This window comes from Giraffa tippelskirchi, chromosome 1, assembly GCF_054371585.1.
Source record: "Giraffa tippelskirchi isolate mGirTip1 chromosome 1, T2T-mGirTip1v1.2.pri, whole genome shotgun sequence".
Lineage (NCBI taxonomy): Eukaryota > Metazoa > Chordata > Mammalia > Artiodactyla > Giraffidae > Giraffa > Giraffa tippelskirchi.
Genome location: NC_137275.1, coordinates 176,989,818 through 177,014,474, shown reverse-complemented (window position 1 = coordinate 177,014,474; position 24,657 = coordinate 176,989,818). Strand labels below are relative to the sequence as shown.

Here is a 24,657-nt window from a genome sequence, read left to right as displayed (position 1 = left end):
TCATCCACCTTATCAGAACCTCATTCCTTTTTATGGCTGAGTAATATTCCATTGTGTATATGTACCACAACTTCTTTAGATAATTTTTTAAGGTATTTTTGCATAGGCTAAATCTTAAAAGACAAGAGTTTCTACAATGGATAAAGGAAGAATTATTCCAGAAGGAGGTTGAAGCACACACAAAAGCAGGCACATATATCAACAGGGACCCTACTGTGACTCAGAATGAAACCAGACTGGGTGCTGGTAGAAATAAGCAAGGAAATCTAGTTTCACATAGAATTATCAGCTCAAAGAATTGACTGAAAATAGTATGCTCAAATTGATTAGAAAGAAATGTCCTTGGATTTCAGGAATTAAAAATAAGTTGACCCAGAGAATTGCATTTTCTGAGGCCAGTGTGGTAGGCAGCCTCTGAGATGACTCCCATTGAGCCCTGCCTCCTGATACTCACAGCATTTTATAACCACCTCCTCTTCAGTCCCTTGCTTTTGATAATAGATTATGGCAACATTGAGGGGTATCACCTTCCATGACTCAGTTACTTCTATCTTGTTAGCCAGCTCTCGATTGCCTTCTTGGTGTGTGTATGCTTTTATGAAGTAAGCTGCCGTGTTGGAGAGGCCCACCTGGCAAGGCACTGAAGGTGGCCCGTGACACATAAGCAATGAGGAAAAGAAGCTGTCAGTCTGGAAGAGCCTGAGGAACTGAATTATGCCACAACCACAGAATGAACTTGGAAGCAGATCTCCAGTTGAAACTTTGGATGAGACCATATCCAAATCAAGGTGGCCTGACACCTTGATTTTGGCCACGAGGCAGAAGATCCAGGTAAGCTATGTCTGGATTCTTGACCCACAGATACCATGAGACAATGAATATGTGCTATTGTAGCTGGCTAAGTATTGTGGTAAGTTATTATTAAGCAATATTAATAGAGACAGGAAGTGGGGAAGCTCTGAAAATTCCAGGGCTCTCAGTGTCTTCACTGCAGTTATGATAGCGGCCTTGCGCACAGCATTCCTGTGCTTCACCAGTTTTGTGGTAAAGTGTGTGTTCAAATTCTTTCCTCTTTTTAAAATTGCACTGTTTGCTTTCTTATTATTGAGTCTTGAGAGTTCTTTATATATTCTGGATATGAATCCTTTCTGAGATGTATGATATGCAAATATTTTCACCCACTATGTGACTTACATTCTCATTTTCTTAACAGTGTCTTTCAGAGGTAAGATATCTTAAATATTTGATGAAATACAGCTTAATTGTTTTGTCTTGTATGGATCATACTTCTGGAATTATATCTAAGAAATCTTTGCTTTACTCATGTTTATGGATTTTCTATAAGTTTTAACATTTAGGCTTTACATTCAATCTGTGATCCATTTTTAATACTTTTTTTGTATATACTGTGAAGTAGGGATTGAAATTCATTTTCATGGATATCTGATAACCAATTATTCCAACACCATTTGTTGATATATTGAATCTTCTGATCCATGGACAAATCTATTTTTTGAGTAATTTAAATATTTATCTTAGGAGTGTTTTAAAGATGCAGTGTGTCATTCTTCTTCTTACATTTTTGCTAAGTTTATCCCTAACTATTTCATGTTTTTATACTGTTTTCAATGGTATTGATTTTTTCAAATTTCAATTTCATTTGTTCATTGCCAGTATACCAAAGTACAGCTGAATCTGTATATCAGCTTTATATCTTACAACCTTGCTAAATTCACTTCTAGCTCTAATAGCACTTTTTTTTTTTCCAAATTCCACAGGATTTTCTACATAGACAAACATATCATTTGTGAATAAAGTCAATTTTCCTTTCCAGTCTGGTTGCCTTTCATTTCTTCCTCTAATGTCATAACATTTGCTAGGACCTTCAGTACAATGTTTAATAGAAGTTGCAAAAGTAGATATCCTTGAATTGTTACTAATCTTAGAGGAGAGGCATCTAGTCTCTCACCATTAAGTATGACCTTAGCAATGGGATTTTCATAGATGCCCTTTATCAGGTGAAGGAATTCCTTTCCTAGTATGCTGAGATTTAAAAAAATTAGGAATGCATGTTGGATTTTGTCAAAATTTTTTTCTACACTGTTGAAATGATATTTTTCTTTTTTAGTTTGTTAATGTTATAAATTGCATCAATATGATGCTTTTGAAATGTTAAATCAACCTTGTATTTCTGTGATAACCTCACTTGGTCATGATGTATTATCCTTTTCATAATTTTTTGTTTCAATTTGCTAAACCTTTTCTTAAAAGTTTTGCATCTATGCACATGAGGGATACTTATCTGTACTTTTTTTTTTATAATATCCTTTTCTGGTTTTGGCATCAAGGTACTGCTGGCCTTATGGAACAAATTGAGAAATATTCCCTCCTTTTCAATTTTACAAAAGAGTTTGTATAGAATTGTTGTTATTTCTTCCTTAAATGTTTGGTAGAAATAACCAGTAAAGACACTTGACTCTGGATTTTTCTTTGTGGGAAGGTCTTTGACTAAAAATTCAATTTCCTTTATAGATATAAGGCTACTGAGGTTGTCTATTTCTTTTTGTGTGAGCCTTGGTAGTTTGTATTTTGCAAGGAAATTGTCATTGTCATCTAAGTTGTTGATTTATTGGCATAAAGTTGCTCATCATAGTCTCTTATTCTTTTATTATCTCTAGAGTTGCTGGTGATGTCATCTCTCTCATTCCCTGTGTTGGTAATTTTGATCCTATCTTTTTCCTGATCGCTTCCCTGATAGCTCAGTAGGTAAAAGAATCCCTGAAATGCAGGAGACCCTGGTTCAATTCCTGGATTGGGAAGATCCCCTGGAGAAGGGATAGGCTACCCACTCCAGTATTCTTGGGCTTCCCTTGTGGTTCAGCTGATAAAGAATCTGCCTGCAATGCAGGAGACCTGGGTTCAATCCCTGGGTTGGGAAGATCCCCTGGAGAAGGGAAAGGCTACCCATTCCAGTATTCTTGCCTAGAGAATTCCATGGACTGGTCGAAAAAGAGTTGGACACAACTAAGTCACTTTCACTTCACTTTTCCTGATCAGTCTGGCTAGAATTTATCAATTTTATTGATAATCTCAAAGAAACAGCCTTTGAAATTCTCAATTTTCCCTATTGTTTTTCTGTTTTCTATTTTATACATTTCCCTTCTCATATTTATTATTTCCTTCTTTCTCCTTACTTTGAATTTTTTTTAATTAGTTTATTTTCTGTTTTTTAACTTCACCATATTGTACTTTGAATTTTATTTGCTTTTTTCTTGTTTCTTAAGATGAAAGCTGAAATTGTTGATTTGAGTATTTTCTTCTTTTAAATATACCTGATTAGTACTACATATTTCTGTCACCCCGTGTCCCACAAATTTTATTCTAATTTCATTCAGAATATATTTTAAAACTCAGTTTAAAATACTTTTAGTTTCCTTTTTTGATTTTTTTCCTTTTACTGATTTATTTAGGAGTGTGTTATTGGCCACCTGATGCGAAGAACTGATTCATTTGAAAAGACCCTGATGTTGGGAAAGATTGAAGGCAGGAGGAGAAAGGGACGACAGAGGATGAGATGGTCAGATGGCATCACCAACTCAATGGACATGAGTTTGAGTAAACTCCAGGAGTTGGTGATGGACAGAGAGGCCTGGCGTGCTGCAATCCATGGGGTTGCAAAGAGTCAGACACGACTGAGCGACTGAACTGAACTGAAGTGACTTTGTTCCAAATATTTGACGATTTCCAGATGTATTTCTGTAATTGATTTCTAATTTAATTCCATTATGGTCAGAGGACATATTTTGTATAGTTGTGTTAGGGTTTGCTGTTTAACTCTTCAACTTTTTAACAACTCACTTCAAGTGATACCATAACACTACATATGTAGTAGAAGACATTAACAGAAGTACATTTCAGTTTCTCCATTCTCTGCCTTTATGGTATTGTCATACATTTTGCTTATACATATATTTCAAAGCACATAATATGTTGTTGTTATTTCTGTTCAGGCAGTCAATTATTTTTAGAGATACAAATAATAGGAAAAATATATGTTCACCCATGTTCTTACCATTTGTACTTCATTCCTTTCTGTGATTTTATTTCCAATTGATATAATTTTCCTGCTGTCTAAATGACTTCCTTTCAAATTCTTTGTGGATTCCTGATGACAGATTCTTTCAATTTTTTTTATGTCTAAAGTCTTAAAGTTATTAAAAAAATAACTTTATTGAGCTGTAATTCACATACCACATTAATTCATCCATTTCAAGTTTACAATTAAATGCTTTTTAGTGTATTCAGAGTTGTGTAACATTAATCACCATATCAATTTCAGAAGTTTTTTTACTCCAGTAAGAAACCCTGAATCTGCTTTCCCTGACTGCTGCTAGGCTTAGGACACTAATACACTATTTATGTATATTTGCCTTTCTGGACATTTTATTGATATATAAATAGAATAATACAATATGGGATATTTTGTAACTGGCTTCTTTCACTTAGCATAATGTTTTTGTGGTCTATCTATATTGTAGCATATATCAGTGCTATATTTCTTTTAATTGCCAAATAATATTCCATTTTATGCATATGACATTTTATTAATCCATTCATCAACTTATAAACAGTTGGATTGTTTCCAGTTTTGCCTATTATGACTTTCAATTCAGTGACTAAACTCTTTCACTATCCTACACCTTTATCATAGGCTCATTTCTCTTCCTAGCCAGACTGAAGTCCATGGACTAGTACTAAAAATGACTTTTTTCAGTTCAGTTCAGTTCAGTTGCTCAGTCGTGTCTGACTCTTTGTGACCTCATGGACTGCAATATGCCAGGCTTCCCTGTCCATCACCAACTCCCGGAGCTTACTCAAACTCATGTCCATTGAGTTGGTGATGCCATCCAACCATCTCATCCTCTGTTGTCTCCCTCTCCTCCCACCTTCAATCATTCCCAGCATCAGGGTCTTTTCCAGTGAGTCAGTTCTACACATTAAATGGCCAAAGTATTGGAGTTTCAGCTTCAGCATCAGTCCTTCCAATGAATATTCAGGACTGATTTCCTCTTGGATGGACTGGTTGGATCTCCTTGCTGTCCAAGGGACTCTCAAGAGTTTTCTCCAACACCACAGTTCAAAAGCATTAATTCTTCTGTGCTTAGCTTTCTTTATAGTCCAACTCTCATATCCATACATGACTACTGGAAAAACCAAAGCTTTGATTAGATGGACCTTTGTTGGCAAAGTAATCTCTCTACTTTTTAATATGCTGTCTAGGTTGGTCATACTTTTCCTTCCAAGGAGCAAACACTTTTTAATTTTTTGGCTGCAGTCATTATCTGCAGTGATTTTGGAGCCCCAAAAATAAAGTCTCTCACTGTTTCCATTGTTTCCCTATCTACCATATTGCTCCTCTTTTTTGTCCATAATCCTTGCTTAGTGAAACTCACACCTTGGCTAACCTAAATTATCTGTTTAGTTCACACAACTACTGAACCTTACAGGAGAAATCATTAACAGTGCTGACTGGGTTCATTGCACTTATTAACTATAATTCTCAAATGGTCACTTGTACTAACATTTTTTTCACTCCTAAGCCAGCCATTTCACACCCCCATTTTTTTTTTATAGTTGTGCCACCCTCCCCCTCAACACTCAGATGAGGAACAACTACAATTTTGTATAGAAAATAAGTACAGTTGGGAAAGAAATGTTCTCATTTTCCCACTCACTCAATGGTCATGAGTTTGAGCAAACACTGGGAGATGGTAAAGGACAGGGAAGACTGGTGTGCTGCAGTCCATGGGGTCACAAAGAGTCAGAGACAACTGAGTGACCAAACAACAACAACAACATTTCCCCGTAAAATTCTGCCAATATTTCTCCTTCTGTATTCTTTTCTCTGAACTAAACTGCCATTAAGTATTCCCTCCCTCCTTCCATCATTTTCTTGATATCTAGATCACTCTTACCAACACACAAACATATGTTAGACTACCAAATTTAACATACACACTCTCATATACACACAATCTTGATCTTGTATTGTTTCTGTTTACCAAGCAAGTCTTTTGTTCTCCTTCACAGTAAAATTTCTTGAAAGTGTTGTATATTTATACTCATTTGCTCTATTTTTTCACTTTTCATTGTTTGATGAACCTCCTCTAACCAGGTAGTTTTACCCACAGCTCCACTGAAATGGACCTTTGTCAGTGTCACAAATGACTCATATCTCACTAAAGTCAATGGTCATTTTCTATCTTCACCTTAGTAGACCTTCTGTTAACATTTGACACAGTTGACCATTTCCTTTTCCTTGAAATACTTGTAGAAGAACACCACACTCTTCTTTTTCTTTAAACTCAACACCCATCCTTTCTGATTTCTGTTGCTGTCTCTTCCTCCTCTACCAGACCCTAAGTGTTGAAGTAACCCTAGATTACCTCAACATTTCAATTACTGCTTAATTTTCTTTTCTTCTCTAATTGTATTTTTTATCTGGCCACATAGCTTAATTATGTCTAGCTAATGACTCTCATCCTCAGAGGATGAGATGATTAGATAGCATCACATACTCAGTGGACATGAATTTAAACGAATTCTGGGGGATAGTGGAGGACAGAGGAGCCTGTTGTGCTACAGTCCATGGGGATCACAAAGAGTCGGACATGATGTAGAGATTAAACAGCACCAACAACAAAATGACTCTGAAGTTTATAGTTCTAGCTGAGATGTACACTGTAACTTCCAGACCTGTAAATCCAGTTCCTTATATATTTTTGCTTGAAAATATCATAGGTACCTCAGACATAATATGGTCAAATACGTATTCATCCCTGAGCTCCCAGAATCCATATGCCATAAGTCTTCATCTTATCATTCACAGTACCATCCATCCAATTCCTCAGGCCAATAATAAACTAAGAATTTTAATTCTTCATTTTACCTTCACATCTAACATTTAATTTACCAGTAGATGTATTTCCAAATATGTTTTAAATTGCACAGCTTCTTAACAAATCTACTGTTAAAAACCCAATCTAAGGCCCAACTATGTCTAGCATGGGCTAGATAAAGCATCCCAATACTCTTGACCTATGCAATGTGATCCTAATGGTCATTTTTTTATTCTTGTTCCCCTGAAGTCTGTCCTCTCTAAAGCAAAGTAATCTTTCTGGAGTAAAAACTGACAATATTACTCTAAAATATCCTTTATAGCTAATTTTCTCTCATGCATTGCATTTAGTTGTCTTGTCTCTTCTTGTTGGGAGGATACAGACCAGTTATTTTATAGAGTATCCATCTATTTGTTCAGTGTTTCTTCATGATTAGATACAAGTTATGCAATTTTGACAGTTATGCAACCAAAGTGATAATGTTCTTTTCAGTGCATTGTATCAGGAAGCAAATGATTTGATTTGTCCCAATATTAATGATGTTAAATTTAATTAAGATGGTGTCTTAACTTATGGCAAAATACTCTGAGTCTGAAAATATTCCTCATCAAACTTTCAGTCACCATTTGTAGCAATCATGATAGACTTTCTATCATTATTCTATAAGTTGGCATTCTTCTGGAAGGAAGAACTTCCATATTTTCATATTATTTATATCAGTATGGATTAATTGATTCTTAACCTTATGTTATCCATTATTATCACTAGTTTGATGCTCAAATTGTCCTTTACTTGGCCAGAAGTAGCTCCTTTAAGTTGTCTGTTCTGTTCTTTTGATATGTCTTCATGACTTTTTGAGGACTTAACATACTTTTTGGCAGAAGATATTCTAGGCTAATCTTATACTTCCTTTGTCTCAGTCTCATATTTAGAGAAATATTGATATTTATTCTGACAGATAGTTAATTTACTGGCAGATCAATAAATCTTTTTCAAGGGTTTTTCTAACCTTTGTTGGGGTGGTATTAGAGTGACCTTATTAGGTCTAGAGTGTTTTATCCTACATTGTGGGCTTTTTGGAAGGCCTTTTGAGTGTCCTCGATGTTTCAGTAAGTTCCCTCCATTTTGACCCGTTGGGTTCCTATATCTAACAGTGCTGTGAAACCGCCTGAAATTCCATTCAGTTCACAGCTCCAGCAGCTGTCCTAAGCTAGATTTCACAGAGTCTCATCCTGTATATGTGCAGATTATCATTTTGACCAGAGACTTAATGGACATACTATATATATTTCCACTTGGAAAACCACTTCAGTATTCTTGCTTTGAGAACCCCATGAACAGTATGAAAAGGCAAAAAGATAGGGCACTGAAAGATGAACTCCCCAGGTCAGTAGGTGCCCAATATGCTACAGGAGAAGAGTGGAGAAATAACTCTAGAAAGAATGAAGAGACGGAGCCAAAGCAAAAACAACACCCAGTTGTGAATGTGACTGGTGATGGAAGTAAAGTCTGATGTTGTAAAGAGCAATACTTCATAGAAACCTGGAATGTTAGGTCCATGAATCAAGGCAAATTGGAAGTGGTCAAACAGGAGATGGCAAGAGTGAACATGGACATGTTAGGAATCAGTGAACTAAAATGGACTGGAATGGGTGGATTTAACTCAGATGACCATTATATCTACTACTGTGGGCAAGAATACCTTAGAAGAAATGGAGTAGTCCTCATAGTCAACAAAAGAGTCCGAAATGCAATACTTGGATGCAATCTCAAAAATAACAGAATGATCTCTGTTCATTTCCAAAGCAAACTATTCAGTATCATAGTAATCCAAGTCTCTGCCCCAACCAGTATTCTGAAGAAGCTGAAGTTGAATGGTTCTATGAAGACTTACAAGACCTTCTAGAACTAACATGCAAAAAGCTGTCCTCTTCATTATAGGAGACTGGAATGCAAAAGTAGGAAGTCAAGAGATACCTGGAGTAACAGGCAAATTTGTCCTTGGAGTACAGAATGAAGCAGGTCAAAGGCTAACAGAGTTTTGCCAAGAGAAAGCACTAGTCATAGCAAACACCCTCTTCCAGCAACACAAGAGACGACTCTACACATGGACATCACAGATGGTCAATACCGAAATCAGTTTCATTATATTCTTTGCAACCAAAAATGGAGAGACTCTATACAATCAGCAGAAACAAGATTGGGAGCTAACTGTGGCACAGATCATGAACTCCTTATTGCAAAATTCAGATTTAAATTGAAGAAAGTAGGGGAAACCACTAGACCATTCAGGTATGACCTAAATCAAATCCCTTACGATTATACAGTGGAAGTGACAAGTAAATTCCAGGAATTAGATCCGATAGACAGAGTGACTGAAGAACTATGGATGGAGGTTTGTGACATTGTACAGGAGGCAGTGATCAAGACCATCCCCAAGAAAAACAAATGCAAAAAGGCAAAATGGTTGTCTGAGGAGGCCTTACAAATAGCTGAGAAAAGAAGAGAAGCTAAAGGCAAAGGAGAAAAGGAATCCAGAGTTCCAAAGAATAGCAAGGAGACATAAGAAAGCCTTCCTCCGTGATCAATGCAAAGAAATAGAGGAAAACAATAGAATGGGAAAGACTAGATATCTCTTCAAGAAAATTAGAGATAACCAAGGGAACATTTCATGCAAAGATGGGCACAATAAAGAACAGAAATGGTATAGACCTAACAGAAGCAGAAGATATTAAGAAGAGGTGGCAAGAATACACAGAAGAACTATACAAAAATATCTTCATGACCTACATAACCACGATGGTGTGATCACTCACCCAGAGCCAGACATCCTGGAATGTGAAGTCAAGTGGGCCTCAGGAAGCATCACTACAAACAAAGCTACTGGAGGTGATGGCATTCTAGTTGAGCTGTTTCAAATCCTAAAAGATGATGCTATGAAAGTGCTGCACTCAATATGCCAGTAATTTTGGAAAACTCAGCAGTGGCCACAGGACTAGAAAAGGTCAGTTTTCATTCCAATCCCAAAGAAAGGCAATGCCAAAGAATGTTCAAACTACCGCATAATCGTACTCATTTCACATGCTAAGTAACGCTCAAAATTTTTCAAGCCAAGCTTCAACAGTACATGAAACGAGAACTTCCAGATGTCAAAGAAAGTAAGAAAAGAAAGAAAGTGAAATCACTCAGTTGCATCTGACTCTTTGTGACCCCATGGACTATAGCCTGCCTGGCTCACCCATCCATGGGATTTTCCAGGCAAGAATACTGGAGAGGGTTGCCATTTCCTTCTCCAGGGGAATCTTCCCAACCCAGGGATCAAACCTGGGTCTCCCACATTGCCGGATTTAGAAAAGTCAGAGGAAGCAGAGATCAAATTGCCAACATCCTCTGGATCATCGAAAAAGCAAGACAGTTCCAGAAAAACATCTATTTCTGCTTTATTGATTATGCCAAAGCCTTTGACTGTGTGGATCACAACAAACTGGAAAATTCTTAAAGATATGGGAATACCAGGCCACCTGACCTGCCTCTTAAGAAATCTGTATGCAGGTCAGGAAGCAACAGTTAGAACTGGACATGGAACAACAGACTGGTTCCAAATTGGGAATGAAGTACATTACATCAAGGCTGCATATTGTCACCCTCTTATTTAACTTATATGCAGAGTACATCATGAGGAATGCCAGCTGGATGAAACACAAGCTGGAATCAAGATTGCTGGGAGAAATAATAATCTCAGATATGCAGATGACACCACCCTTATGGCAGAAATTGAAGAAGAATTAAAGAACCTCTTGAGGAAAGTGAAAGAGGGGAGTGAAAAATTTGGCTTAAAACTCAGCATTCAGAAAACTAAGATCATGGCATCTGGTCCCATCACTTCATGGCAAATAGATGGGGAAAGAATGGAAACAGTGAGAGACTTTATTTTGGGGGGCTCCAAAATCACTGCGTATGGTGACTGCAGCCATGAAATTAAAACATGCCTACTCCTTGGAGGAAAAGCTATGACCAACCTAGATAGCATATTAAAAAGCAGAGATATTACTTTGCCATCAAAGGTCCATATAGTCAAAGCTATGTTTTTTCCAGTAGTCATGTATGGATGTGAGAGTTGGACTATAAAGAAAGCTGAGCCCCGAAGAACTGATGCTTTTGAACTGTGGTGTTGGAGAAGACTCTTGAGAGTCCCTTGGACTGCAAGGAGTTCCAACCAGTCCATCCTAAAGGAAATCAGTCCTGAATATTCATTGGAAGGACTGATGCTGAAGCTGAAACTTCAATACTTTGGCCATCTGATGTGAAGAACTAACTCACTGGAAAACAGCCTGATGCTGTGAAAGGTTGAAAGCAGGAGGAGAAGGGGATGACAGAGGATGAGATGGTTGGATGGCATCACTGAGTCAATGGACATGAGTTTGAGCAAGCTCTGGGAGCTGGTGATGGAAAGAGTGGCCTGGTGTGCTGCAGGGGGTCACAGAGAGTTGGACATGACTGAGCAACTGAACTGAACTGAACTGACATATATATTTCCAATGCTGCTTTTCTGCACAGCTGCAGAATGGCTCATAAATGGTGATCCATACTTCAGTCTGTGATTTGAGAAGGTGGAGCTGGGCGTCAAAGGAAGCCAAGACAGCTAGAATTCACAGTGCAGATTATCGGAGAAGAGAAGGCTGGATATAGAGAGAACGCTTGGGATATGAAGAAGGTCTGCCTCAAATGTGCAGCAGAGGATTGGTCAGAATATGCATCTGAGAAAAGTACCAGAGGAAGGGTTAAAAAAGACACCTGAGAAAATATAAGGGCATAGTACTCAGAGGTCACATGGAGAGGCAGATAGGGAGCCTATTCCAACAGTTAAAATAGAGAACTTCGTAATAACTAGGGCATTGGGTAGAGTACCAAGAAAGGCCCTACCTCAGTAGTAAGTGAAAATCCTGGACTAAATGTTGATGACTAATGAGGCTTGTGAGGAATACCTGAAAGAATCCAACTGTTTCCTAGTAACTTAAGTGAATTGCAAAACAAAGCTCAAGAATATTTATAGAGAAAAGTGGTTGACTGGGACTCTCTCAGCCCTTGTTCTCCCATGGGAACACCAAAAAACTACCAGAAACTGGTATAAAAGCCTTATAAAAACTATGGAAAATCATCAAAAGGCTGTAACAACCAAGCAAATATTCAATCAAGAAAAGGCACATTCAAAACAGTAAAATATTTCATGACGTTTGTACTTGATGCCCTACTCCCCTTCTCAGTGTAGTGTAGTTTTGGTCTAGAGGAAGTGGCAGCCCAATACACAGTTCCATCCCTTGAAACAAAGGGAGCAGTTGTTCATTCACTAAGTCATGTCTGAGTTGAACAGAGCGGTCCTTATTTGAATGTTCTGACCATCTTAGGGCTGCCTAAGGATTGGGCTGTATATCCCCTAATTCAGATCTTAGAGAAATGGTGTATACTGCTCATGAAAGCTACAAGGGGACTACAGACCTCCTGGGTAGGAGATTATGGATGGAGACATAAAGTAGACCATTGAAGGGCCAAAGAAGAAGCTAAAGTGAGATTCTTTGGGAGACTGAGCCACTTAAAAGTAGCCATGTGTATGAGGGAATTGAAAAAGCCGTAAATAGGTTCAGCCAAGACAGCTGTTAAGAAGAGACTTGAGAAGACCTTAAACTCTTCCGCTGAGCTGATCGCTAGGCTAACAGCATACCCAGCTAATTAGAGGACTGCCCCAGCATAGAGCCAGTCTGCGAAGACTAAGAGAGGTAGCTATTTTTACAGATGCTCAACCTTCAACAAAAAAGTCACAAAGAATACCGATAAACAGGAAATCATGGCCTATTTAAAGGAAGAAAATAAACTGTCACAAACTATCCCTGAAGAAGCACAGGCATTAATTAAATTTACTAAATAAAGACATTAAAACAGTTCTCTGAAATATGCTGAAGGAAACAAAATGAAAACACAGGTAAAGAACTAGAGGAAATAAGAAATATATGAACAAAATGAGAATATCAACAAAGAGAAATTATAAAAAGAAACTAGAAATTCTAGAGCTAAAGAATACAGTAAGTGGATGGAAAGATTCACTAGAGGGATTTAACGGCAGATTTATGCAGGCAGAAGAAAGGAACAGAAGACTTAAAGATAGGAGATTTGAAATTATCAAGTTTAAGGAGCAAAAAAAGGGGATGTTTTCCCTCTAAGATCGGTAACAAGGCAAATATGTCTGCTCTCACCACTTCTTTTCAGCATTATACTGGATGTTCTAGTTAGTGCAATAATGGAGAAATAAAAGGCATTCAGGTTGGAAAAGAAGATGTAAAATTGTCAGATATTATCATCAATTTGGAAAATACTAAAGAATTTACAAAACATAGCTACTACAACTAATAAGTGAATTTAGCAAGAGTGCAACATAGAAGGTGAATATTCAATTACTATTTCTATATACAAGCAACAAATATTAGAAATTGAAATAAAAAACAATATCACTTTTAATAACATTATAGATTTGACATGGGGCTAAATTCACAAAATATGTACAAGACTTGTACAAAGAAACTATAAAAAATTTCTGGGAGAAAATAAAAATACCCTAAAAAAATGGAGAAATGTACCATATCTGTGAATTGAAAGACAATATTGTTAAGATATCAGTTCACTTGTAGGAATTGTTCTTACATATATACCCATATGTGTATACAAGAATTTATATATATGATATCTTTATTCAGTGCAAAAGACTGTACATAAGTAAATATCCATGAATAGAGAACTGAAGGTGAGTTGTGTTATAGTCATATCAAGGAATACATGACAGCCATTTTAAAAAATGACATGCACAAGATATATTTAATTATCAAATTAAATAAGAGAGAAACTGTCTATACTACCATTTTTGAAGAAATACATACAAATCCATTTGGGTTTGGCTATATTAGACTAGTTAGGAAAGATACACAGGTATCTGATAAAATGACTGTCTCAAGGGAAGAAAAATGGGAGGTAAGAGGTTGAGAAGAAAACATTTTCTACATACCTTATTCTGCCTATTGAATTTTGTACCATGTATATGTGAAGTGTGAAAGTCGCTCAGTTGTGCTGACTCTTTGCGACCCCATGGACTTGTCTGTGGAATTCTCCAGGCCAGAATACTGGAGTGGGTAGCCTTTCCCTTCTCCAGGGGGTCTTCCCAACCCAGGGATCGAACCCAGGTCTCCCGCATTGGAGGCAGATTCTTTACCAGCTGAGCCACAAGGGAAGCCCACCATGTGTATGTATGCCTACTTAAAAAAAAAAAAAACACAACAAAACAGTTTCAGTGATTGAAATCAGTTAAATGCATTGATCCTTCATCAAGAGGCCCAACTTCTGCACCTCCAATCTTTATCCCACAAGTCCTCCCCAGTCTGCCCACCTATGCCTCTGCTAGAAATAGACCACATTTCTAACTGCCAGATATGCTAGTGGCCCATTCCTCAGTGTTCTGCGTTTGTTAGCAAGTTTCTCTTCCACCTAGAACACACTCCTTTCGCTTGTAGCCTGCACTTTTAGACCTAACTCTAATGTTACTCTATCCAGGAGCCCTCTCTCACCACGCTGATCCTCACTATGCTTCCTCTCCTCTGGATGGGATGTTTGTGACCTGGGCTTCACAAATGAGTATATGATTCCGTATGTTTTGGGTTGTTGGCTCTTGCTCTGTGTGATGTCTTATGTTGGAAACTAGGCTGTCTGGATAGCAGAAAGGCAGCATGACTCAAATGTTTCTGTACTCTTAACACTGCCTTGCTTAGGGCTGAGCATAGATTGAGGGCTCACCAGTCTTCAGTTGGGAGAAGGAAATGGCAACCCACTCCAGTATTCTTGCCTGGGGAATCCCAGGGACAGAGGAGCCTGGTGGGCTGCCATCTATGGGGTCACACAGAGTCAGACACGACTAAAGTGACTTAGCAGCAGCAGCAGCAGTCTTCAGTTGGGTGAAAGATTAGGTACTGGAGGAAGGACCAAGGAGTATCTTCAGAGATTTTGAGCTCAAGGATTTTTGGCTGTGAGACCACTGTCACCAGGGAAAGATTTTCTTCCTCAAAGAAATTAAAAAATTAGAGTGTTATAGAAATATGACAATATCCACAGAGGTCAGGAAGTTAACATAAACGTGTAAGTAAATGGTCAGCATATAGGAGTGATGGGCCCTGGTGATGAATTAGAAAACTGGCTTGCTTAAAGTTTTCGAAAATTCCAGTTAAAAAAAAAACAACACAAAAAACTCCTTTAGGCAAACAGCAGACATCCAGAGTAGATGAGTAGATCTAACCACAATCAGCAACTACTTTATGACTTTAAGTCAGAAGTGGTCACTGACCCATCTCTGCAGGTACGCATCTCTATGAGAAGACAGAGTTCTGTAACATGGTTAAAAACAGCTCTAGAAAACTAACTCTTAAAAGAGATGCACAAGGAGATCTCATTAGTGTGTCTCAGTGGAAGGCAGTGTTTACAGTCTCTTCTCACTCATCTGCAAGCTTGAGGCCACACAGTCTGGGAGGCATTCCTTTCTTATTCCCACAATGTCATTGTAAAGATGCTACCACTTTGACCTGTCCCTGCCACTTCAGCAATGGTCCCTTCATGCACCTCTGATTTCCCATCACCCACTGCCTGTAACATCAAAGCTCTCCATTTCCAAGCCATAACCAGACTCTGGCCATCAGGCTGGTGGAGGGTATGGAGAGTGAAGACAGAGTGGGAGCACAGACACTGCCTGTGAGTGACACCTTCATTCCTTGCAACCAGACCCCCTCATCTGCAGATGGAATCACCACATGGACTTCCTAGACAGGTGAAGCTCTTTGACACCATACCTACCTTGTGAAACAGAAGGGCTTTGTGATGCAATCTGGTGGCTTGGTTCCATCATCTGTGAGGCGGAGACGACAATGTGTAGCATTGGAAGTCAGTAGGTGCCAGGACTCTTGAGTGCCTACATTCATAGGGATGGTTGGTCTCCTCGTGATTATGAGGTTTAAACCATGCTGAGCCAGACTTTTGTTCTGTGGGATTTGGGATATCCCTTATATACCTATGGCTCCATCTTCGTTATTATTCTAATTATCTGGCAAGTGAAAAAGAGTTACCATGGATTAATGGAACATAAAAGGAGCTGCTGCCGGGTAGGGAAACACTATGACCAGGACTGAACTAATTAAGCCTTAGATAAGATGCCTTTAAGCTCCCAGTGTCTCTCCTTTTATCCTTCCTCTCCACCTGTCTACCTCTCCACCCATATGTTTTTTGTTTTTTTTTTTACCATCCATTAGTTACTCTCATATGATATTTCTCTTCTCAGCGCCTAGAAATCATTTCTTACCAGACCATCCCTGCCGTGTATTCTAATTGAAAAATCAAGAACATCTCTATATGGCTTGGGTTGAGACTTAGATGAAATGGATTGTGCCTCACTGGATCTTAGAAGACTTCCCTTTATGGGAGATTTTTCTGGTTTGTGGTCCATTAAGGCATTTGTCTGAATTTGGCAATAGGGAGTTCATGATCTGAGCCAGTCTGCTCCCAGTCTTATTTTTGCTCACTGTATAGAGCTTCTCCATCTTTGGATGCAAAGAATATAATCAATCTGATTTCGGTGTTGACCATCTGGTGATGTCCATGTGTAGAGTCTTCTCTTGTGTTGTTGGAAGAGGGTGTTTGCTATGACCAGTGCGTTCTCTTGGCAAAACTCTATTAGCCTTTGCCCTGCTTCATTCTGTACTCCAAGGCCAAATTTGCCTGTTACTCCAGGTGTTTCCTGACTTCCTACTTTTGCATTCCAGTCCCCTATAATAAAAAGGACATCTTTTTTGGGTGTTAGTTCTAAAAGGTCTTGTAGGTCTTCATAGAACTGTTCAAGTTCAGCTTCTTCAACAAAGCTCAACGTTCAGAAAACTAAGATCATGGCATCTGGTCCCATCACTTCATGGGAAATAGATGGGGAAACAGTGGAAACGGTGTCAGACTTTATTTTTTTGGGCTCCAAAATCACTGCTGATGGTGATTGCAGCCATGAAATTAAAAGATGCTTACTCCTTGGAAGGAAGGTTATGACCAACCTAGATAGCATATTTAAAAGCAGAGACATTACTTTGCCAACAAGGGTCTGTCTAGTCAAGGCTATGGTTTTTCCAGTGGTCATGTATGGACGTGAGAGTTGAATGGTGAAGAAAGCTGAGCGCTGCAGAATTGATGCTTTTGAACTGTGGTGTTGGAGAAGACTCTTGAGAGTCCCTTGGACTGCAAGAAGATCCAACCAGTCCATCCTAAAGGAGATCAATCCTGGGTGTTCATTGGAAGGACTGATGTTGAAGCTGAAACTCCAATACTTTGGCCACCTCATGCGAAGAGTTGACTCATTGGAAAAGACCCTAATGCTGGGAAGGATTGGGGGCAGGAGGAGAAGGGGGTGACAGAGGATGAGATGGTTGGATGGCATCACCAACTCGATGGTCATGGGTTTGGGTAAACTCTGGGAGTTGGTGATGGTTAGGGAGGCCTGGCGTGCTGCGATTCATGGGGTCGCAAAGAGTCGGACACGACTGAGCGACTGAACTGAATTGAACTGAAGGCATTTGTAAATTGAAGTCCTTTGGTTATTAGATCTACACAACTTTATTCTGTTCCACCCTTTCTCTTGTTCCATTATAAGCCTGATACAGAACTTCTCTTAGGAAATAAATGGCAGGGGTGGAGGATGGAGGAGCCTCAAAATGAATCAGAAATAAGAGAAAACAAATGTTGAGATGAAAAAAAAATAAGAATATGGAAAGTTAGGAAAGTAAATAAAATATAGGTAAATTAAAAAGGATTAAGTAATCTATATTAGCTTTGTCTTGATTTGGACGTGAAAAAGAAAATGGTGTCCCAACTTCACACTCCAACTCTTTTGTCTTTAAGCGTCACCGAAAAGTCAGACAAAGGGCTAGAGATGCAGCATCAAGAGGTAAAGTCCCAGTCTCTGCTCTGACTTCCCTCCCCTGGGGGTGAGGCTACTATGGACCCTGTCCCCCAGTGACGCTTAGTGCCAGGCACCACGTGCTCTAACTGCTGAAGGCTCCAGTCCCCAAGTTGACAGATCCTCCCAGAAGACTTTTATGGGGGGTGGGGGATGGGTCTGCAGTCTCCTGTCATTCAAGGCCTTTAGATTCCTGTAGGATGTCCCTGAATCCCCTCCTGTTCTGTGTAACACCTTTTTCTGGTTTCTCAGCTAGGAGACATTCCCAGAAGGAAGCTGACAAGCTGTGGGAGCTGCTCTCCGTCATAAGAAGGTGATCTCTTGCTCTTTACAGTCTCCCACCTCCCAGCATGGCCTGTGGTGGTTTCTGTGTTTGGCCTGGGGCAGGGTTGGGGAGAAGGAGAATGGCTGGCAGGGAGCCAGACACCCAGAGCCTGGAGCCCTGGGTGAGGGTTGCTGGAGGAGAGGGTGGGGTCAGACATCTCAGTGGAGAGGAGTCTTCCAGCTGTGCTCTGGGCTAGGCTCACAAAGGTGCTGGAAGTCAGAGTTTGACAGAATTTAACTATTTGGGTTTTCTCCCAACCATGAGACAAGTTACCCAGTCAAGAGAATGGATAGTTAAGTGCATAAATAAGTCATCATTTTCATATTCTCTTTATAGCCACACCCTTTCAAGGGCAGACCCCTGGACCCTGCTGACATTACCTCCTCTGGTTCTGCCTTCAGGGAGGCCAGTTCCTGGGACAATCCTCCGGCAGGATTTTGTCATATTATCCCTTTCTTAAGAGCTCTCCAGAGTGAGGAATTAGCTCCCTAGAGATGTTGTGTGCACCTCCTAATCCCTAGAATGCAGAGTTCCCACAAGGACTTCCACGGCTCCAAGTGAGGCTGACTCCCGGTTCTACCTGGTGATGTCGCTGGTGCTGCCCCATCAGCTAACCATTGGCTCCCCCACCTGCCTGGTTCCCTTCTCCTAGTTCAGCTTCTCAGCACAGGTCAGCAGAGAGCTTAACCACCTCCCAGTTTCTCAAGGCCCTGTGTTTCCACCAGTTGTCTGAGACCTTGTCCAGCAAGCTGCAGGCTCTCAGCCCAGTCCACTATAGCTTGGCAAATGGCATCTCCCTAGGAAGAAAAGTAGACACTTAAACACTCAGTGGTTGCAGGCCTCAGAGTTTATGGGACTAGGGGAGGGCAGGCCCAATGTCCAGGCCACACACTGACCAAGAGGCAGATGTCACTCCATCAGTAACAAACATTTGCCATGTTTCCCTTCCCAGCCAGGGCTGGCTACCTCAGGAAGGGAGTGTGCGGCAGATCCTGTGTGCAGATCCCTGCTGCCAAACCTGCAACACCATGGCTCTGGAGATTCAGCGGTTGTTGTTGGGTGAGAACACTTTGACCTCCCCCACTTCAGGGGATACCTCTCAGGGCTCCTCTTGCCTAGAGGTTTTGTCCATGTCTAATGTGTCTTTTGAGCAGAGTCTGGAGCATCGTTCCTCACACTCCAAAGACCTTTCACTTCCATCTGCAACCCTCACAGTGTCACAGAAATCCTTAGCCCAGTCAGAGGCCCAGTCACCTGTTGCAGCTGGCATCCATGATTACTGGGCTGAACATCTCAAGCTAAGGCAGGGATTCCAAGTGCTAGAGGTGCCCTCAGGGACTGAGGAGCCGAGAATTTCAGTGAATCTGCAGGAGATGACGCAGAGCAACCTCAGCCTCATCTGTGGGAACGAAGTCCAGCAGCCCTTAAATCCCCAGGTCTCTCTGCTGACCCTGAAACAAGAAATTACTACCCTGACACATCCGGTAGCCTTGCCGATGGTCACTGTCCTCCCTGCCCACCTGCCGTTCCTGAGTCCTGAAGTCCTGAGACTTCTTGAGGTCCATGTGAAAAAATGGATGCATTTCCAGAGGTGGGGGCTCCCCAGGCGTGTAGAAGAGTCCTTGAGGCAGCTGATGCCAAACCCACCACTGTTTTACCAAACTGTATATAACCAGTCAGTTTCTTTCATCCACAATAATACTTCTCATTTCTCTATTGAGAAATCTGGGACCATTTCCTACCAGAACTGGGATTCAAGTATGGCCGGCCAGCCTACCCAGGCCTTCTGGGTTTCTGAATGGTGCGTTAAGGATCCAGAACAAAGACACTGCTATCAGCAAATCCCCAGCCATAAGGCTTTAGCCTTGCCCTCTTCAGCCCTTAAAGAATTAAGTGGCCTCTATCTAATGTCTGGGCAACAGGCTAGTGACTCAGTGGGCCCCGTGCAGCCAAAATACAGCCAGCTATTCTGTGGCCTGCCTTCTCTGCACAGTGAGTCGCTGGTTGACACCTTCTTGGCTTCTCAAGACCTCTCCAAGGATGAGAGCACATCCAAGCCCCACTTGAAGGATCCCTTTCTCTTCAAGGAACTCACCTTCCTCCCTTTGCTGCCTCAAACTCCAACCCAGTCAGCTCCACTCTCTTCTCTGTCTTCTCAAAATTGTGTTGCTCCATCTGATCACCAACAAACTCACATCAGTGTCCCATTTCTGACTCTGGACGAGTGTGAAGCCTTGGAGTGGCACCTGCTGCAGAGGCAGCTCCAGCTTCAGTGGGACTTGCCAGATATTTTCCGGAGAGATCAACATGTCCAGAGCTTCATGCAGTGTAAGCCCGGTGACAAAGCCCAGTCTTCTGAGACTCTGAAAACTTCCTGGCCGGGGCAGCCTATCTCAGTCCTCACAAGGGAACTACTCTTCCCGCAGCACACCAGGAGGCTGCTGGAATACCACCTCCAGAGACAGCTGATTCACCACCGCTGGGGCCTGCCCCAGAAGATCCAGCAGTCCATCCAGTTGCTCCTTTCCCCCACTAACCAGCAGACTATGTCCTGGAGCAGCACAGCCCTAGATGGTGTGAATGGCCCCCAGACTACATCTCTGGAGGCCTCTGGAGCTGATGACCCATTCTCACCTGTTGTGGACCCATTGTCAGTCCTCATGCCACACTTGTTTGACCAGGCCAAGGCAACATTGCGGGGCCATATCGACTCCAAATGTGGGCAGATTCACCAGGGCAACATCCCTGCCTGTGTATATAGTTCTTGGGAGTGCGTAATTCCTGGGAGCCTGGAAGTGATTCCCTTCAGCTGTATCCTGAAAAGCAAGCCCCTGGAACTCCAGGCAGCAGCTGACCAGGACCCTCAACATGAAGTTACACCCAGGTTGCCAGCGGCCTTTGATCAGCAGCAACAGGTCTTACCAAATGCTGTCATTGAACATCCTAAGTTGCCCGGAGTCCTGTCAGAAGCAGCCATTGAGAAACTGGAGACAACTTTACGGCACAAATATCTGGCCTTCTTGTCAGGGCTGCCTGCTCTTTATTGTGTGGCTCTCTCCAGGGCCGTGGCCCCAGCAACCACGTCAACCACGTCCCCAGCTATGATCACAGAGATGGTGCCTGAGCCTGTTGAATTCTCAACAGAACCTCTGACTCAGGTGACCTCACCTGAAGAGCAGGGTCCAAGTCCTGGGCCAGGCTTTCAAAAGGCCAATGAGGCTCTTTCAAACACTGCAGAATTCCAGGTTGATGCGCAGGTGGAAGGAGTAACTCAGATGCTGCCTATAGAAAGCCAAACAGAGCCTGAGAGGCCCTCTTCACTTGGGGAACACATCTTGGCCAAAATGAATTTCCATCTGAGAAAGAAGATCCTAGAGGCACAAATTGGAATTCCCATAAAGGCAAGAGAGTCCAGGGAACAAGTTGTAGGAACGTCAGAGGACGTGTGTACACAGGAGTCTCTTGAGAGTTTAAACAACCAAGGACAACCACTGCTCCAGGAACTCCCCATCCCACCAGGTGTGCCATGTGCCCCAGACCCAGAGTGGCTCCACCTTAAAGAACAGCTGGCCACTGAGTTAAAGGCGGTGCACCAGAAACAGAAGCAACCCAGTTCCAGCGTAGTACCCCATGGTTCTGTCCACTGGGCTTCCAGTATGTTACTCAGTGGGGACATGACAGAGGCCCAGGTGCTTTGTGTTCAGCTGGAGGCTGGTGTGAACAACCCCAGTCTGGAGGAGCCTTGGAGCCCTGAGCCCCATAGCCCTGACAAGAGCAAGGACTCAGCCCAAGTCCCCACACTGGCAGAAAAGAGAGAGGAGCCAGGTAAACCCAAATTGGCTGGGGACCATGGAGAAGGGGATGCTGGATTCACCCTCTCCTCTACAAGAGAAAAAAGCCGCTCTGTTGAAGGCCAGAGGCCAGAAGGGATACTTCTGAATAGGACACCCCGCAGCCCCTTGCAACGGAGACATCGCTTTCACCTTGATGCTTCCTGTCAACACCGTCCTCGGCATTGCCCTCAGCCTAAACTCCCAGAGCTACCTCCTGGAGTCCCTGGGGGGAAGGATTCTGAGAAGAAGGACCTGAAAGACAGTCAAGCCAAGCTCAGTGTCATCCTCAAACCAGCAAGGGTTCCCAAGAATGCCCAGCCTGTGGTGCCCCAAGTGTCACGCAGCCAGCCTTTCCTGGGCCAGCTCACTCTGAGTAAGCCATTGCAGGGCCGAGCTTTACAAGGTCAGGTCTTTCAGAGGCAGGTGGTACAAGGCCATACTCACAAGAGGCCCAGCCTTCCAGAATCTGGCCTGAGAAATAAAATGAAATCTCTTCTGCACTGTATTACACCCAAGACAAAAGGCAAAGGGCATGAGGCATCCATGTCCTCTGCATCTGAGAAAGTGGCCAGTACCAGAAAAGAAAATGTGGAAAAAAGCTTGGCTCCAGCCAAAAGTACCAAGGGGCAAACCAAGACAGAGAAGACAAGAGGGGACCCCAAGGCCCAGTTTCCACCCCCTGAGAAGCAGATGGGCCTGGCTTTCATGGATGTTACCCACTCCCCAGACAGTAAGCTCCAGCTCCACTCCCGCTCCCATCAACTCCACTTGGCCTCAGTTCTGGGCACCCCCCGCCACTGCCCTCGGCACTGTCCTCGAGTAGCTTGTGCCACCCAACCAAAGAACCCACCCTAACTCTCAGCTCTCACCTCGGAAGGAAACTCCGGTCTGCTCAAGAAGACCCAACACAGTCAGAAGACTTTGTAGTCTCCCCAATGTCTGCATCCCTTGAGGAGGACTGCTCCTGTCATTTTTATTAATGTGCACGTGGGCAGAGTACCACCCAAAATACACTCTATATATCTCTAAGCAGAGAGTTGTATGTCTGCTGCTTTTCTCCACCATGGTGTGCTCAGGGAAGGCATAATGGAGGTAAATGTCCTTCCTATCTAGGGAAGAAGCTTTAACCCATTCTTAAGCTGGGTCAGCATTCCACACCCCCCAAACCCCCTGGACTGTGGATAGAAGGGACTTGAGCAGAAAAGGAAGGCCCTTGTCTAAGGTACATTGAAGTTAAAGGTCAGACTTGAATTCGATTAATATCATGGTGTCCTTGGGCCCAGAGAAGCAATGTGGACATGAGGGTAGTACTGTCAAGAACGAGTGGCCAGGAATTTTTTGTCCCAGGCAAAATTCACTGATGGCTTCTATATATATGCTCACAATCTGGAGGGGAGATATTTAGGAGAGTGCCAGTGCCAGTGTTCCAATCGGAGAAGGCAATGGCACCCCACTCCAGTACTCTTGCCTGGAAAATCCCATGGACAGAGGAGCCTGGTAGCCTACAGTCCATGGGGTCTCAAAGAGTCAGACATGACTGAGCGACTTCACTTTCACTTTTCCCTTTCATGCACCGGAGAAGGAAATGGCAACCCACTCCAGTATTCTTGCCTAGAGAATCCTAGGGATGGCAGAGCCTGGTGGGCTGCCATCTATGGGGTCGCACAGAGTCAGACACGACTGAAGCGACTTAGCAGCAGCAGCAGCAGTGTTCCAATCTTGAGGAGGTGCTTTGTATTATCAATAGCATATAGATAATATGACAAATACCAAAACCAAATGATAGAATCTCCCCTTCTGCTCCTGTTGGTTATGTTAGATCTTTCTGGAGAGCTCACCTGGGAGGCTGCTGTAGTTCTCTTGCCTGTATTCCACCTCCTCTGTCTATCAGTTGCATGGAATAAGTGACACTGGGAATGAAGATCACAGTAGGACATGGAAACTCCCAAGGGTAGGCAGGAGAGAAGCAGGAAGGGAGAGCATGTGGATGGAGGTCTGAGTACTTGGGATAGAAGCTGACATGGTCCTGAAGAGGGCATGATAAGAGAAAAGACTGGTTTGCTTGAGCCAGAAAGCCAACCCAGTGCCCATGTGCTTTTAGGGGATGGGGATGAATAAACTGAGTTTTGGTTGTTCATAGGGTGATAAAGAGCAGTGAGTTGAACGTTGTAGTCCAAAGGCAATGCAAATTAAAATTTCTGAACACTCACCCTCCACCCTACAAAACTGTTGTCCCGTGTTAGGGATATAACTATAAACCAGTGTTTTTGCTCAGCACAAACATGAAGTCAGTGACTGTGTTCTAGTCTTGATATATCTCAACTTTACCCCCTTTTTTCTGTGTTTACTGTCTCTGTTTGTTAAATTACTCACTCATTCTTACCTAAATAATCCAATAGTGTCTCATATGCCCAGGGCCTAGGATAGTGGCTGGCATAATAATACCTTAATGGTACTTGAATACAGAGTCTGGGCTGTGGAGGCAGACAGATCATTACATTAGTATGTTGAGTGCTATGGAATAGGGAGTCCTGCCATGGGATTACTGGGGTACTCAGCTCAGAAGGACCCCAGAAAGGTCAC

The 24,657-nt window shown here is 42.0% G+C and overlaps 2 protein-coding genes and 1 long non-coding RNA gene across 10 annotated transcripts in view; 2 read left to right on the top strand and 1 right to left on the bottom strand.

Annotated features, from left to right (window-relative positions):
• LOC145512800 (protein SPATA31F3) overlaps positions 1-831 on the top strand; it is an 84,906-nt gene extending 84,075 nt beyond the window's left edge. For 3 of the 4 annotated variants that reach the window (XR_014058846.1, XR_014058843.1, XR_014058811.1), the window contains one exon: positions 560-831. The gene's annotated coding sequence lies outside the window, so the exon portion shown is untranslated. The remainder of the gene's footprint in view (positions 1-559) is intronic. The other variant, XM_081507443.1, reaches the window with a different exon arrangement.
• LOC145512912 (uncharacterized) overlaps positions 1-15,779 on the bottom strand; it is a 67,428-nt gene extending 51,649 nt beyond the window's left edge. The window contains exon 1 of the long non-coding RNA XR_014058913.1: positions 14,507-15,779. This is a non-coding gene — a long non-coding RNA (uncharacterized LOC145512912). The remainder of the gene's footprint in view (positions 1-14,506) is intronic.
• LOC145512619 (putative protein SPATA31F2P) lies at positions 564-23,106 on the top strand. 5 transcript variants are annotated; one of them, XM_081506772.1, is made up of 5 exons: positions 564-831; positions 17,859-17,904; positions 18,169-18,229; positions 19,194-19,300; positions 19,396-23,106. In XM_081506772.1, exon 5 carries the CDS (start codon positions 19,615-19,617, stop codon positions 22,927-22,929), a length of 3,315 nt encoding a protein of 1,104 aa, XP_081362898.1. In that variant the 5' UTR covers positions 564-831; positions 17,859-17,904; positions 18,169-18,229; positions 19,194-19,300; positions 19,396-19,614; the 3' UTR covers positions 22,930-23,106. The 5 variants fall into 5 exon arrangements, with proteins under 5 accessions (XP_081362898.1, XP_081362905.1, XP_081362888.1 ...); XM_081506779.1 differs by lacking the exon at positions 564-831 and adding an exon at positions 15,850-16,084 and having other exon boundaries at positions 19,194-19,292; positions 22,524-23,106; XM_081506762.1 differs by lacking the exon at positions 564-831 and adding an exon at positions 15,850-16,084.
• Positions 23,107-24,657: the final 1,551 nt, after the last annotated feature.